The sequence below is a fragment of the Panicum virgatum genome, chromosome 2K (genome assembly GCF_016808335.1).
Source record: "Panicum virgatum strain AP13 chromosome 2K, P.virgatum_v5, whole genome shotgun sequence".
NCBI lineage: Eukaryota > Viridiplantae > Streptophyta > Magnoliopsida > Poales > Poaceae > Panicum > Panicum virgatum.
Genome location: NC_053137.1, coordinates 51,668,149 through 51,682,321, shown reverse-complemented (window position 1 = coordinate 51,682,321; position 14,173 = coordinate 51,668,149). Strand labels below are relative to the sequence as shown.

Below are 14,173 nucleotides of genomic sequence, written 5' to 3'. Positions count from 1 at the left end.
AATGAGCCTACCTAATCCATGATTTGCAACAGTGATGCTACAGTACCATCCGCTAATTATAAATTGATCATAGATTAATTAGCATCATTAGATTCGTCTCGCGATTTACAACCCATCTGTGCAAAAAGTTTTGTAAATAGACTTCATTTAGTACTTCAAATTAGCAAGATTCCATCACAAATTTTTTTTGCAAAACATCTAAACACGGCCTTAGTGAGGAAACGATATGCACAAATTTCATCTGCAGCTAACACGAGTGTACAGGGTCTTAGTTGCCTATGTCGAAGTATTTGGGATTAGCTGGGAAGTCATGCTCAACCCGCAGCTGCCAGGAAAAAAGAATCAGTTAGCCAGTGTCAAATGGAACAAGATGGACAGTAGTCGGCTTTAAAAGATGTCATGTGCTAAGTCGTATGAAACGTACTTAAAACATGGCAGGACTGATGTATATCTAGTAATGCAAATATATTGGAACAAAGAGATAAAACAAAAACAAACAAAAGATAGCTTATAATTTTTGCATCCCAATTGGCAGTTTTGTGGATACTGAGTGCTTTCTATGTTATAGGTTCAGAAATTTCAACCTCACTGTTTCATAAAGAAACAAAACTATCATTGAGCTAGAAGGGTGAAATATACAGCCTGAAATATCTTAATTGCCACATACCTCGCCTTCGTCCGCGTCTGAGAGCCTTTGAGGGAAGACAACTCTAACATCATTGTAGAGGTAATATCTTCTTTCTCCCTCGGTTTGAGTACTGCGACTGTGGAGATCTGATGAGACATCAGATTTGCATTGCTGCCTTGATTTTGGTGACTTCTTGGAGAAAGGGCTCAGAAAACGTAGGTGCAGAGCATAGCGAAGAACACCTCCAGCTGAAATATCATTGACCTTGGAAGAGTTGCAGCAAGATTTACTTCCACCTGACAGACTTGTGTCTATTTGACAGCAGCAGCCATCAGCATTGGTTTCATTTTCTGAATTCCGTACTATAATGTCACATTCCATGGAGCAACATCCTGTATCTGTGTAAACTCCCTTTTCTGACTCATCAATTGAGTAGCAGTTATGCCCCTTTTCAGAACCTGCAAAATAATAATAATAAAATTATTAACTTGAACTCTGTAATTTGGATTTATCTAACAATGGCGTTGGCTTTATTACATTCGGAAAATAGAGCACCACACTCTCTAAGTTCACTTCCACACTGGACTGACTCGACCTTTACGTCACTGGCCTTGCTTCCTTCTTTGGTTGGATAAGAGACACAGGCAGAGGATAGAGTGATCTTTTGCCGCATGAAAGTCTGCCCCATTTTACAATATCAGAACACGGACTTGAGAAAAAAGAAGTAAAGAAATCAAACTAAATAATTGACTCCTAAAGGAAGACATTAGACATCCATTTCATAAGAAAGGCATACATCATTCATGCACCTGGCAGTACATGCAAAATGGTACCGGATGATCAAGTATTTGCAGCATATGATACATCACAATTTACTCATTTGATCCCACCACCAAGTACACCAATATTAAACTGAAGTGGCAACACTTTCACTAACGGGCAGAAATTAGTTTTCTAGATTGGTAGCAGGCAGCCTTGGTTGGCTACAACAACCAGTAAAGACTCATAGAAAGTGCTGCTTTGATATTGGGTAACCCCACCTCCCCTCACCCAAATTAATAGATATAATAAAATGAATTTAGAAGACTTTCTATAATCTACTCTAATAAGAACACTGAGATGACCCAAATGTTCTTCTTTTGTCTATCTACCAAAATAGAAGTCCATGAATGGCACTGAACTACATGTGTTTTTTTTCTCGAACACGCAGGACAACTGCGCATCATTATATTAAGAAGAAACACTGAACCACATGTGTCTCAATAAGTATATGGAATCCAGCAATATTAATTGAATTTCAACATAAAAACTAAGAAAAAAACATGACATTTTAATAATCAACAAAATCAAGAATCACAGCAGAGTATGTCACCATGCTGCACATTTCTATCATGATGTGAAATAAGAATCTGAGACATACATAAAGATAAGACAATAAGCAAAAAATGTATATGTTCAAGAGGCAATAAAAAAACTCGGTCCCAGGGGACCTCCCGTGAGGTTTTCCTTGCATAGAGAAGGTTCTCTTGCGCAGGACCAAGAAAAGGCCTCGGAGACCGGCTGTCCAGGGCGTACCAACCGGATGCCCAGGACTTGCCTGTTGTCAGGTATTAAGCAACTGGTGGTTTCGTATTACTCTGAAACAGCTGACAAGGGGCCTTTTTTTGGTGCCACCGGAAAGGCAATAGCATGTACTGATTTCTCATACCTTGGTTCCAGCAGGCATGTCACTCAAATCATAAGCACAGAAGAAGGTGTGAAGTGGTGTCTTCTCCGGATTACTGACCACCTGCTAAACAAGAGTTTTCCTTAAATGCGAAATACACAAATCACTAGAAATATGACCATTTAATAAAAGTTTTTGAAGATCCAATCAAAGAGCAATCTGGGGGAGGTGAGGTGCATGGAATGAAGGTAGCATCATGAGCTCAATGGGCATATCACAATTTTATAAGTCAAAATAGTAATAACACAATTGCAGTCCTTTTTTCCCTGGATGCAGAAAGGTGCTGCAGTTTCCTTTTACACTGCTCATCAACTGAATTAAAAGTTTAAATATAATATAATACATAAGGGCATGCAGACTTCAAGGTCAAGGTGCAATATGTGCCATCATGAACAAACGTGCTCGGGGCTCCAAATATGCGGGTTTATCAAACTAAATGATATGTTCATATTTGATGCATACACAATAAATCGTAGAAATTGAACTTCACTGTACAAACAATAGCAACTTTATTAGGAAGGGAAAAAGGTACATGTATTAGTAACAACAGGTAGTTAAGTGCACAGAAACTTTCCAATCATACCATAGTACATCCCAATCAAAAATATTATAAGGTCAAGCAATTCAGTACCAGCTGTATGCGGCCTTTAACAGGTATGCGTAGCCGACTTTTTGCTGACCGCGAATCACTGTTACTGAGGCTTCTTTTGAGTCTTGGGCTTTTGCTATTGTTTGGGGGCAACCTCCCCGCAAGACCAATTGACGAATAGTACAACAAGGAGCTATCTTCATCGATGCTTGTTACTGTAAACGGAAGCTTCTGAGTTGGGGGAGAGAAGTTACCACCAGTCACGTTAAGAATAGCCAGAAAACCATCAATACTCTGCATTACGAGAACAAGAAATTTAGACAAAACAACATGTCTGATATCCTCATCAAAAGTTGAGAAATTAGGAGTAATAGAAAACACGGCGAACCTGATTGTCTTTTCCACATGAATAGCGACCAGATAAGAGAGACTCCTCAAAGGAGCCAACCAATGACCTCCTTACAGGGAGGAGGTTCAAACTCCTAATACATCCAATGCCTGGAGACACAGGGGCAGATTCTGGGATCCAATTCGGATATCTTCTATCAAAACTCCTCTTAGGGGTCACTGTATCGAATCCATCATGAAAAATACTGGTTTCTTCTAACATATTCCTCATCCTTATTCTACCACCATACTCTGAATAATCCTCACAATTTGATTCCCCCATTTCCTTCAGGCCAAGGAAATCATTTTCAATTTCTCCCGTTAGATCCCTCTGAGCTCTTGTAGTCCTCATTCTGTGCATCCATTTTGGACCAAGCGGAGAAAGAGAGAGTGGAGGAGAATGTGATAATCTTGCAGGTGGTACAGACACCCTTGAAAGATTCATAAACCTTTCAGCTCCTGGTTGATCTGAGCTTGAAAAGAATTCCTTGCCCTCAAGCAAAGGACCATCGGTGAATACATTAGAACTAAACTTTCCGACACCCCGGTCTGTACTCCAATTGGAGTATCTCAATGCTACCTCAGTAGGTGACTTAAAGGAATCGAGAGTTCCAATGTTGGCCTTTTTACTGTCATGGAAGCCAGATGAAGAGAGCTGTCTAACACAATGATTGTGCTGATTTTTGACATCGTCAGAACCTATGTTTAGTGCATCACCATGGAACTGTCCAGCAGGAAGCACATTTGTTAATGGTGACAATACCCTTTTCCTTGCCTGAAGTCCATGCTGTCCAGCCGATGAGCCACTATTATCAATGACTAAAGATGAATGCATTTTGTCAGCTACCGTCATATCAGGAATAGTGGTGGAACAAGCAGTTCCTGAATCAAACCCAACAACCCTCATTGCAGGCATCTGGACAGTAGATCTGAATTTATGGAATGACATATAACTTGGATCTCTTGATTCAGGATTTAGGCCTTGGCATCCTGCAGGATCATAAGTGGAATGGATGGTTCTGAAATGGCTATTGAATTCATTCGACGTGCCCAATGCAGATTTTCTCTTGAAATCACTGGTGGATGGGCATGGAAATGCACTTCTACTTGAGCGTCCTACAGGAAGGTTACCCGAATTGCAGGGGCCACTAACACTGAAATGAGGACTGGTTACAGGTGTACTGAGTTCCGTTGGCACTTCCTCCTTTACCATAGGAATTTGAGGCAAACCCATCCCAATATTGTTTACGGAGCAAATGGAAAGATGAACTCGCTCTTCCAGAAGGTGTTTATTCAGATGTTACAGTGACACCCCTTACTTTCCAACTTCCAGTAATTTCAACAAGAGAAGGTTCCAATAATTATCTATCCCACTCTGTCAATGCGAGAAGGTTACCTTAGAACCACATCTAGATTTCTGACACAAACCCATCACTAGTGAGGATGTCACCGTCCCACCACCAATCATGCTCCTATAGTTACTGCGACAATTTGAGATGAAGCACAACTTGGAGCCTGAACAAGCAACAAGAAACCTCGGATGAACCATACCAAGAGATCAGATCACTATCCTGCAGATATAGTCAAAGGCTGTCACTACACTGCTAAATAAGCTAGCTTATGACAAAATTTCTTCAGACTTTATCACAAAGATGATTCCAAATTGCCAATATTAATTAAGCTGCAAAGTCATCCTAGGAATATTAACAAAAAAAACTATGAACCAGCAGTTAATGCTAATACGATGCAATGCAGAAAAATTAGCAATCCCCAAAAAGTTTGAAAGGTAAAAGCAAACCACCGACATTACTACTATCTGCTCCACCACGCAAGCAACCAGCAAATCGGATGAACTGGTCTGTATTTTCTAAACACGCATTTGGATCCCAGGGCTCACAACAACGAAGAGAAAAGGATTCCACAGTATAAAAAAAATAAAGAAGAAGAAGAAGAAGCAATCCCTGCAACTGCAAGCAAGCAAGCACATCCTATAACCAAGGAAGAGATTAACTAGATCAACTCCTCAGGTCCAGACGGCCAACGGCGCCCCCTCCACGGATCTAGATCGAGGCGCGATCGGGCGGCGCGGAGGGCGGCGAACAGAAACAGCCACATCACACCGATCGGGCCCCAAACGAATCGTACTCTGCTGCCGGGTGAACTCGGTCGCAGCCGTTGGGGATTTAACGCAAGATCAACAGGAATTACCGAGACATTGATGCGGCATTCTTCGAGCGATTCCCCCTCCTGGTTTCCGCGTGGTTCTTCTCGCGAGTCGCGGCCTCGGCCTCCCCTTTGAGAATGCTTGGGTTCTCCTCTCTCCTCCATCCTTCTCCATGGCTAAATAGGACTATCGGAGTAGATTCCTACAATAAGCATTGTGGCCCTTTTTCTCCACTTTTTTTTTCGTGTGGGATTGTTTGTGTTTTGGTCCTAATTGTCAATAAATTTGCTAAACGGCGTTCTACTTCTGAGATAAGATTGGAAAAAAGTTATACTTCTGAGATAAGAAATATTTGTGTGCAAGAATACCTCTGGTTTTCGGAGATACATCCCCTTGCAAGAATTTAACATGACAAAAAGGCACAAAGTTTGAATCATTCGTCCACTCAAGATACCAGGTCACCTTTACACCGGCTCTTCTTGATGTTTTACTTGCTCAGCTTTTTTTTACACATAATTTTTTTCTCTCTATCTGTTGAGATCCGATAAAATCAAGCTACGTCTAACATTTGAAATCTGTACCCGGTAGCAATGTTCTGCTTCTTTAATAGCTGGCTCTACGTAACTTCGCCAATCCTATACCCATGTCTTTTCTTGCCTTGTCAGCCACGCAATCACGGCGCTTGTACGAATAGTAGTAGTTGTAGGTCCTACAATTCATCTCAAATTGCTTTGCTGCAGGTAACTTCTAGGATCATAAAAGCCTCAAAATCCCTAGAAAAAAAAGCGAGGGGGTTTCTGCGGTATTCGGCGTGCTCCCATTTGGGGTAATGGGGCAGAACAAAAAGGAAACCATGGAGAGTTAGGAAAAGCGTGGAGAAAAACGCCCCTGGGCGCGTGGCCGCCGACCAAAGCACGCGGTGGCCAAGATCGCGTTCCCGTGCCTTGAAAGCTGCGCCTCCGCCCCGTCCTTTTTCTGATTTTCTCCCACCTCCCCTGCCCGCCCCCGGACGGCGTCACGGCTGTCTCACGGAAAAAGGGAGGAGGCGCCTCCTGACGCGCAGGCACGTCCGGCACCGCGCACGGAACTGGACGCTGCTGGACCTGACCATCTCGGCGTCACGCCCAAACCAAAAGCTACTCCGGACCTGTGAAGGAATCCCCATGACAGCTACTCGTCTGGACCTATGGATTTGTTTAGTTGGTGAAAAGTTGTTGTTTTAGTATTGTAGTTTGTTACTTGACAAGTAATATTTAATCATAGACTAATTAGATTTAAAAAATTCATCATGTGCTAATCAATTAAACTGTGTAATTAATTATTTTTAATTACATTTAATACTCCATGTATATGTCCGAACATTCGATGTGACGGATACGGGTACTGTAGAAAATTTTTTGAGAACTAATTAGGGCACCAGCTTCAGGATGGTGGGAAAGCTTGCACTTCTGGTAGTGCCGAGTGGTACGGTACCTGAACCCGAACCGTGGCAGGCCCAGCGTCGTCTGCTGCTGTTCATGATCGAGGAGGCGTGTGATCAAGGCGCGCGAGTCGCATGGCCGTCGTCTGGCGCGACGGTGACGAGGTGCGGCGGCCGGTGGGCGCCGCCGGTGTCGTCGTCTTGCGCAGCTCGCACGGTCGCGAGCTGCGCTGAGGATCCGTGATACTGACTCGCCGGGGTCGCGCAGCCGTGGTGGGTCGTGGTTGTGTCAGAATCGCCGGGTCGTCGTGGAATCTCACGACTTTCAGAGTCGTATCTGATGGAGTTGTGGCAGAACCGCACCCAGGGTCGTGCTCGTGCTGTAACTTCTACTAGTTTGGTGGGCATCGAATGTGGATGTTCGGCGCCTTTCCTGCTGGCGTTTTGGACTTGCAGGTTACTAGGCAGCATGAATTCCGTGCCTTCCCTTGGCCCGTTCAAAATCTTCTCTGGTGTGCTTTTCCAAAAAAATAAAAAAAAAAACCTCCTCTGCTGACTAACGTTTGGTGCATCTTGGACAATTCCCCAACCAAAGCTCCGGGTGGATTTAGCACAGCATCTCATAGAACTGGGAAGTAAACCATTTATTGAGCAATGAACACTACTCTTGTTTGTTTAGCTTCACATGGTTCACAAGGCCAAAAGATAGAATGTGCTGGTAGTCAAGATAATGTCCTGTGGAGGTAAATGTGGAGCCAAACTAGCCTTCAATTTTGAGCCAATGCAACAACAACAAAGCCCTTCTGTCCGTTTTTTTCTCAGCCAATATCCTATAGAGAGGGAACCAGGATTTCCCTAAACATCCAGAGATTGTTCGAATGTTGATCAGTGGGGAAACTGATGATAATTACATAAGCAGAGGAAACCAGGTGATAATTACATAAGCTGCAGAAAACAGATGGCGCTCAGAACTTGCTTCATTGCAAATAATGAGGGCAACGACAACAAATCTCGCGTCAATCAATCAATCAATCGGTGAGAAAAATGGGGATTTATTAACGCAAACCCGTTATTTGCACAGACTACATCTTAACCAAAGGGCACACGAAATACCAACTACTTCCCGATTCTGGCTGAGTTCACATGCTAATATGTACAACATTCCTCCAGCGAGCCACTTGATAATAAGTAATAATCCACCTCAGCACCAAATACCCTGCACATGAAAGGTAAATGATAGCAACATTAGTACAACATTGCTGAGGTTCATTAGCCACAAACATAATAATCTCATAAGAACTTTGGACGGGTCCAACTGTTGTTCTTAAGGTTATAGAAATCAACATGCAGAAGCTTATGCAAATGTACGGAAGTTAGAAACATGTGAGGTTTATAAGACAAACACAAGTGAAAACTCACCTATGTTTTGCTAACTGATTCTGCAGCTGCTGACAATGGCTGACGATCTTCCAAGAATGTTTGCGTTGAAGGAAGAGAAGAAAGGCTCATTCTGGCAGCTCCCTTATCCTGATGCTCTTCTGTCTCTTTACTATCTGTTCTCATGCCCCGAGAAGGTATAGAGAAACTACGGGCTATAGGCCCAGGTGGTGTTGGTGGAGTTGGTAAAGGCGATGCGGTACTTGGTGGTGTTTGTCTTGCCCTAAAATGGTCTTGGACTTTGGGCACCAATGAGGCAGAATTTGGTACCAACGGGGCAGAGTGAGCAACCAAACTGGGAAAAGCTGTATGTTTTGATGAATTAACAGGCGGTCGAGGAAGCTCATGAAGCTCCTTTATTTTCGGTGAGGAAATAGGCGGCGGTGAGTTGCCGGGGGATACTCTAACATGAATTGGCTGATGCGCAGAGCTGTGCCTGGGCGCTGCAGAAAGAACATCAATGTTCTCTGTGGACCGTGGTCTGGAAGCTATTGGGCCGGAAAATGACCCTCTCTTAACCTTTTTATTATCAGAAGTCTTCAAGTCATAATAGCCAGGTAAGGCCATATCACCCACTGGGAGTAGTTTCCTTGTTTCTGCAGTATTGATATTGCTCTCTTTCAGCACAGACTGTGCATTAGATAATCTTGCAGGACTATGTAGTTTATTGTCTCTCAAATCTCCCATTTCTGCAGATGGGTGGGGAGGAGATGGAAAGGCACCTCTGCTGTCGAGAGGCCCAGAAGTAGGATTTCCTGAAACTATCTGAGAAGTAGCTCGAACATCATTTGGAGTAGGCAAAACATAAGTGTTTAACTTCCTTGTTGCGGAACGCCGCAAATCTTTTATTTTATCTTCTGTTTCGAGCTTTTTCTCAGGAAAAAGTGGTGCTGACTGACTGACAATTCTTTGTCTTTCACGTGGAATAGAAGAATACTCTTCTTTGGTTCTATTAAAAAAATCCTGCTGATCATAAAATCAGATGCACTCAGTAAAAAAGGATAAGAAAACAGTTAATGGTAAAGAACAAAAAAAAACTAGAGGGAAATATATACTTGTGTTAAATTCATTTTGAAAAATCATGCCATTCTCTTCTAGCTACGGTTGATTAACAAATTTAAATAAGTTTTTTTTCAATACCGTACAGGCAACACTCATCAAAAGGTGCTATTGTAAGCATTACATATTTAATATGATAAGATACAGCAGTACTAAACTCGAGCAACTGAGTAAAGAGTGTTGATGTTAACACACACATCAAGCAACTTCCAGAATGTCCTTCCTAGGATATTTAACCATAATGTAATAACAAGATATGGTAGTACCTCTGTATGACTCCTGGAAGCATTAACAGATTCCTCGACTTCTTTATTTTCTCCATAATCAAAAGACAGCTCTCCATCATGACTGTCATTGTAATCATCATCATTTTCATCCTCAACAAAGTAATCCTCCTCCTCAAGTGCACTGAACTGATGGTCAATGTGTTGCTGCTCAGCAGCAAGCCTAACATGTGGCTCTACAGCCTCAAGGGACTTGAGCCCCTTTCTGAACAAATTTAGCTGGTTTGCATAATATAATTATGTTACACAAAATTAATTTCTGGACAGATTGCCATAAAGAAAGAAAGGGAGAATTTTCCAAGTGATTGAATGTGCACCTGTGCAGCATGATGCCTGGCAGCTTGAGTGAAAAGACTTCGGAACTGCCCTTGCTTCAATGATTTTAACCGGAATAGAAAAAGAGTTGCTTCCTCTTGATAATCTTCCTGAGCTTGTTTCAGTTGCTCTGATGCTCCTGTATCACCTTTAGCACCCTTAGATCTTCCCCTTTCTTTCTGCGCATTTAGCATGAACTCGTACAATTCTCTGAAAAGGAATATTAGAACTTCAAAATCCATGTTCACAATGTAAAAATTGTGTGTGTATTCTGTAAAAATACCATACCTCTTTTCATCACACTGACGCTTCATTACCTGCAATGGGAAACATTCTATTAATCACACATAGTTGTCTGGTGGGCATACAACTAAAGCTCTCGAATCAAGTACTTACAACAATAAATATTTTAACTCAAGAAGTAACACTATCATCGGCAACAGGATACAAAAATAAACTGGGTGCAAACTAGAAATGTAATTCTGCATATAAACATAACCATGTTTGCATAACATACCTTTTGATAAACATAGGTAAGATTACGAAATATACTGGAAATTTGTGAATCTTTTCAAATACGAACCAATATTAGATCTGGCCAAGATTATTTTTTAGACCAGGGACCATTGTACAGACACTAGCACTTGTATGGTTTTGCAAATAAGTATGGCATAAACTGATAGCTTTTACCCATCTTGAGAAAACAGGGAGCACATGTGTAAATCAGTTGTACATTAAGAAGGCCACAAACAGGATGAAAAGGTGTAACAACAGAAAATATGATACAGGGCATAGAACAAAATAATAAGAAAATACAAGCCTGCACATGATGCCTAGTACCAGAGTGAAAGATATACCTCCACGGTTTGAAGCTCATTCAGAAGGGACTGTGATGGAGTGGTGATGGTATTAAGAACATGCACACGCTACGAGAAAGGAAGTTGCATGGATTAGCAATAGAAAATTATAGTATAGCAATTAGCAAGTTAAACAAATAGGTAATTAGAAACTTACATAACTATCTACAAGTTTCCGAAGTTCAAATTGTGATTTCCCGAGCAACAGTAAAACCTTATCTGGAGATAATTTATATGTAAAAATTAAACAACCAAATGAGAAGTAGTTGAAAGTTACACGTCATGTTAAAAAAAACATTAGGAGGGGAAATATTTCACATTTTTGTTATATCTCTCTTAATTTTAATCAATGAGACAGTGACTACTAACTAAAAAGCAAATATGGGCATTGTAAATAATTTGTGATAACTAGCTCTCATTCTCCTTGAAGAGCCTAATTGCAGTTGCAGCTAACATAAGTGAGGTTATTTAACTTATGTATGCAGCATGTTATATTTTTCTTTTTGTGGACAACGATCACAGGAGGGTTAACAGTATCATCCAAACACATCCACCTTTTCTAGAGATAGACTGCACAACAATAAAAAAATGAATGGGGATTCATACAAGAGTATAAATATGATATTATGTATGCACATAGGTATAAGATTTTCTGAAGATCAAGTTGGTAACTTTGGAACCCTCAGGATAATGAATTAAATGATGATGACTAGCCAACATGAGCAATGAGTTAATGACAACCACCTATCAAAATCCAGAATATTCATTACAATGATGTTCATGCATTGCTGTCAATTATCAAAACAAGCATGTTCACATAGAAAAAAGAAGACACAACATAATTACCATTTATGCCATCCTTATTTGGCGTAACCCTTTTAATCAAACAAGTTCCCATTTCTTGAAGGGCTTCAGAGAACTCTGCGATAGTAATTATTGACATCCAATCAACAAGATGACCTTTAGCCACTAAAACCTTAACAGGGATATATAAAGCCATCTATATGTTAATATTTTGCAAATACAAACGGTTACATGATGTCAGTAAGGTGAGAAAAAATAAATGATAGTTTGCATTCCCTGTGTAATTGAGAAATGGGTCATAAATACGCTCAGTGTGATCTTTTGAGCTTTGAGTCAGGATAAAACGTTTCATCCATGTGAGAGCAGATGGGTATCTATTCGCAAAACAGTGTGCAAACCTAAGTAATAAATAGAAAAAAAAGAGAACTTAAATGATAACTGATATTTCCATAAACTATCAGTCTATCACTGAACATTAGTGTGATAAAATGATCTTTTTTAATCAACCACAAGGGTAGATTCCCCTCAGGCTTTGTTCTAAGAAGGTGCCGTGCTTCGAACCGTGTTGGGATAAGAGTTTCAACACCTCCAGGAGTTCAACACTCTAACCGGTCCTAAAATGAGCTTAATAAACATTAGAGAGGACGTATCACAAGCTATAATTGCTCTCAAGGAGCAAAAGAAACCTTTAGATAAGAAAATTACCATATGCACTATTTGCAATTGCTGCGGCAACAGAAAGTAAGTTATCATAACAGCTCCTCATATCTGCCATATCCTGACAAAGAAAGCAGCAACTCAGAACAAAACTAGCCGGATGCAGAACCAGCACCTCTTAATGCAAGAAAATTTTGACTATAGCATCTTTTATGAAATTTGGATGAATCCGTACAGCTGGTAAACAGCAGGACATCGCTAGTTTATCAGTTCTTCGTTATTCAGGACTCCCTCATATACAATTACGGACTTCTGAACAAGGCTTTGTCTGATCCAACTAGATTAGACATGAGCCCATCAAGCAAAATGCCACCAACTGCAAGGGATTTAGCTTAGTACTAGTTGCTTGTTGGCACACTACACTAGTGCAGACAAACCAGCCTAATGTTTGGATTTTTCTACCTCCAGCGTGGCACCGCACACAGGCATCACAGTCACTAGATTACCACCTCACTGAACTGGGGAGAATGCATCCCCCCCCAAAAAAATCAAACTAAACATGACAGATAGCCATGGAAATTGAGTTGAAATTCGCAAACCGTAAAATGATAAGCAGATCAACGGAAATTCTCTAGGAAATACACGACATCAAAAGTAAGCTGACGATACCCCGTAATACTAGAAACAGCCCAAGCTCCTTTCTCCCTTTGGAACCCCAACGACCTCCAATTGCGTGCGCTGAAATGGAGCACACAGATCCGAACACTAGGATTTCCCATGCAATTCAACCAACTCCGGACCATCAAATTCAACCAACAAGCAAAAACCGAACCCCGGAACCCAACAGGCCAACACCCGTACCTCACGCATCCTGCCGCAAAGGCCAGGCCCGGCCCGCCGCCGCTCCTCCCTCGCAAGATCTCCGCAGTCCCGACCGACTCACCCGCCCACCCAAGCTCGCTCGCCCGCCAGTTCACGCAGCCACGCAGCGAAATGAAGAAGAGGTGAAACCCCGCACCTGGGCAGCCAAGAGGAGCTCGTCCGCCGCAGCCACGGCGGCGGTGGAGTGGCCCCGGCCGCGGTCGCTGTCCACCCGCTGCTCGTGCCGCTGCAGCGCGAAGCCCCGCAGCTTCCGCAGCGACGACTTCATCTCCGCTCCGCGCCCCGGGGGACCCGGTTCGCCCGCGCCGGATCGGGCTCCGGATCGCCGGCGCTCGGCCTCGCGCTCGCGGAAACCCTAGCGTAGCCCCAGCACGCACACTCTCACTGACGAGCGAGCGAGCGAGTGGGGAAATGGAGAATTTTTTTTCTCCTCCTTTTCGGAGCTCGAGGGCGAGTGCCGCGCTGGTGCGCTTTCTTTACTCCGTTCGCGCACTGTGTTGTAACGTGCCCTTTTTAAATTAACGATTGTATTTTTTTAATTAATTAATTAATAATTATTAATAAAATTATTATTATTAAAACAAAATATAAACGATCTCTTTTCCGGTTGCTTGTCTCCGATGAAGCTTTGGTTCCTGCTCCGGTCTTTGTTTTGGTCAAACTGAGCCGTCGGCGTTGCTTATGCTTTGTGCCAGTCTTAGCAGTCTACCATTCCTTCACATTCCAGTATGGTACCATCTTTTGTTTTCGGAGCACAGAGGCTGGTGTTGCTTTTGGTCTCTATAATCTTTTCTTTAATGATCTTCTTCCTATCAAAGACCGTAGCCTATTCTTCTTTGGCGTGTTGCGGCCTATTGGTCTGGTCAAAGAGGGTGTGTTTACGGAAAGCAAAGGAGGAGACGCAATTGGCCCCAGGGGCGGAGCTACGTTGACTCCGGGGTGCTCGGGCACCCACGTCGGAATG

The 14,173-nt window shown here is 42.3% G+C and overlaps 2 protein-coding genes across 5 annotated transcripts; both read right to left on the bottom strand.

Annotated features, from left to right (window-relative positions):
• Positions 1-146: 146 nt before the first annotated feature.
• Positions 147-5,702, bottom strand: LOC120683541. 2 transcript variants are annotated; one of them, XM_039965626.1, is made up of 7 exons: positions 5,539-5,702; positions 3,332-4,901; positions 2,986-3,237; positions 2,337-2,420; positions 1,166-1,307; positions 668-1,086; positions 147-325 (listed from the first exon to the last, which is right to left on the bottom strand). In XM_039965626.1, exons 2-7 carry the CDS (start codon positions 4,562-4,564, stop codon positions 269-271), a joined length of 2,187 nt encoding a protein of 728 aa, XP_039821560.1. In that variant the 5' UTR covers positions 4,565-4,901; positions 5,539-5,702; the 3' UTR covers positions 147-268. The 2 variants fall into 2 exon arrangements, with proteins under 2 accessions (XP_039821560.1, XP_039821567.1); XM_039965633.1 differs by having other exon boundaries at positions 2,337-2,417; positions 5,539-5,696.
• A 2,000-nt stretch (positions 5,703-7,702) lies between these two features.
• On the bottom strand, positions 7,703-13,691 carry LOC120683519 (uncharacterized protein At2g33490-like). Of its 3 annotated transcripts, none has more exons than XM_039965606.1 (10): positions 13,346-13,691; positions 12,376-12,448; positions 11,713-11,787; positions 11,024-11,085; positions 10,867-10,935; positions 10,298-10,326; positions 10,012-10,219; positions 9,677-9,913; positions 8,334-9,314; positions 7,703-8,130 (listed from the first exon to the last, which is right to left on the bottom strand). In XM_039965606.1, the coding sequence occupies exons 1-9, from the start codon at positions 13,475-13,477 to the stop codon at positions 8,334-8,336; spliced, it is 1,866 nt and encodes a 621-aa protein (XP_039821540.1). In that variant the 5' UTR covers positions 13,478-13,691; the 3' UTR covers positions 7,703-8,130. The 3 variants fall into 3 exon arrangements, with proteins under 3 accessions (XP_039821540.1, XP_039821533.1, XP_039821548.1); XM_039965599.1 differs by having other exon boundaries at positions 8,334-9,317; positions 13,346-13,659; XM_039965614.1 differs by lacking the exon at positions 13,346-13,691 and adding an exon at positions 13,189-13,212 and having other exon boundaries at positions 8,334-9,317.
• Positions 13,692-14,173: the final 482 nt, after the last annotated feature.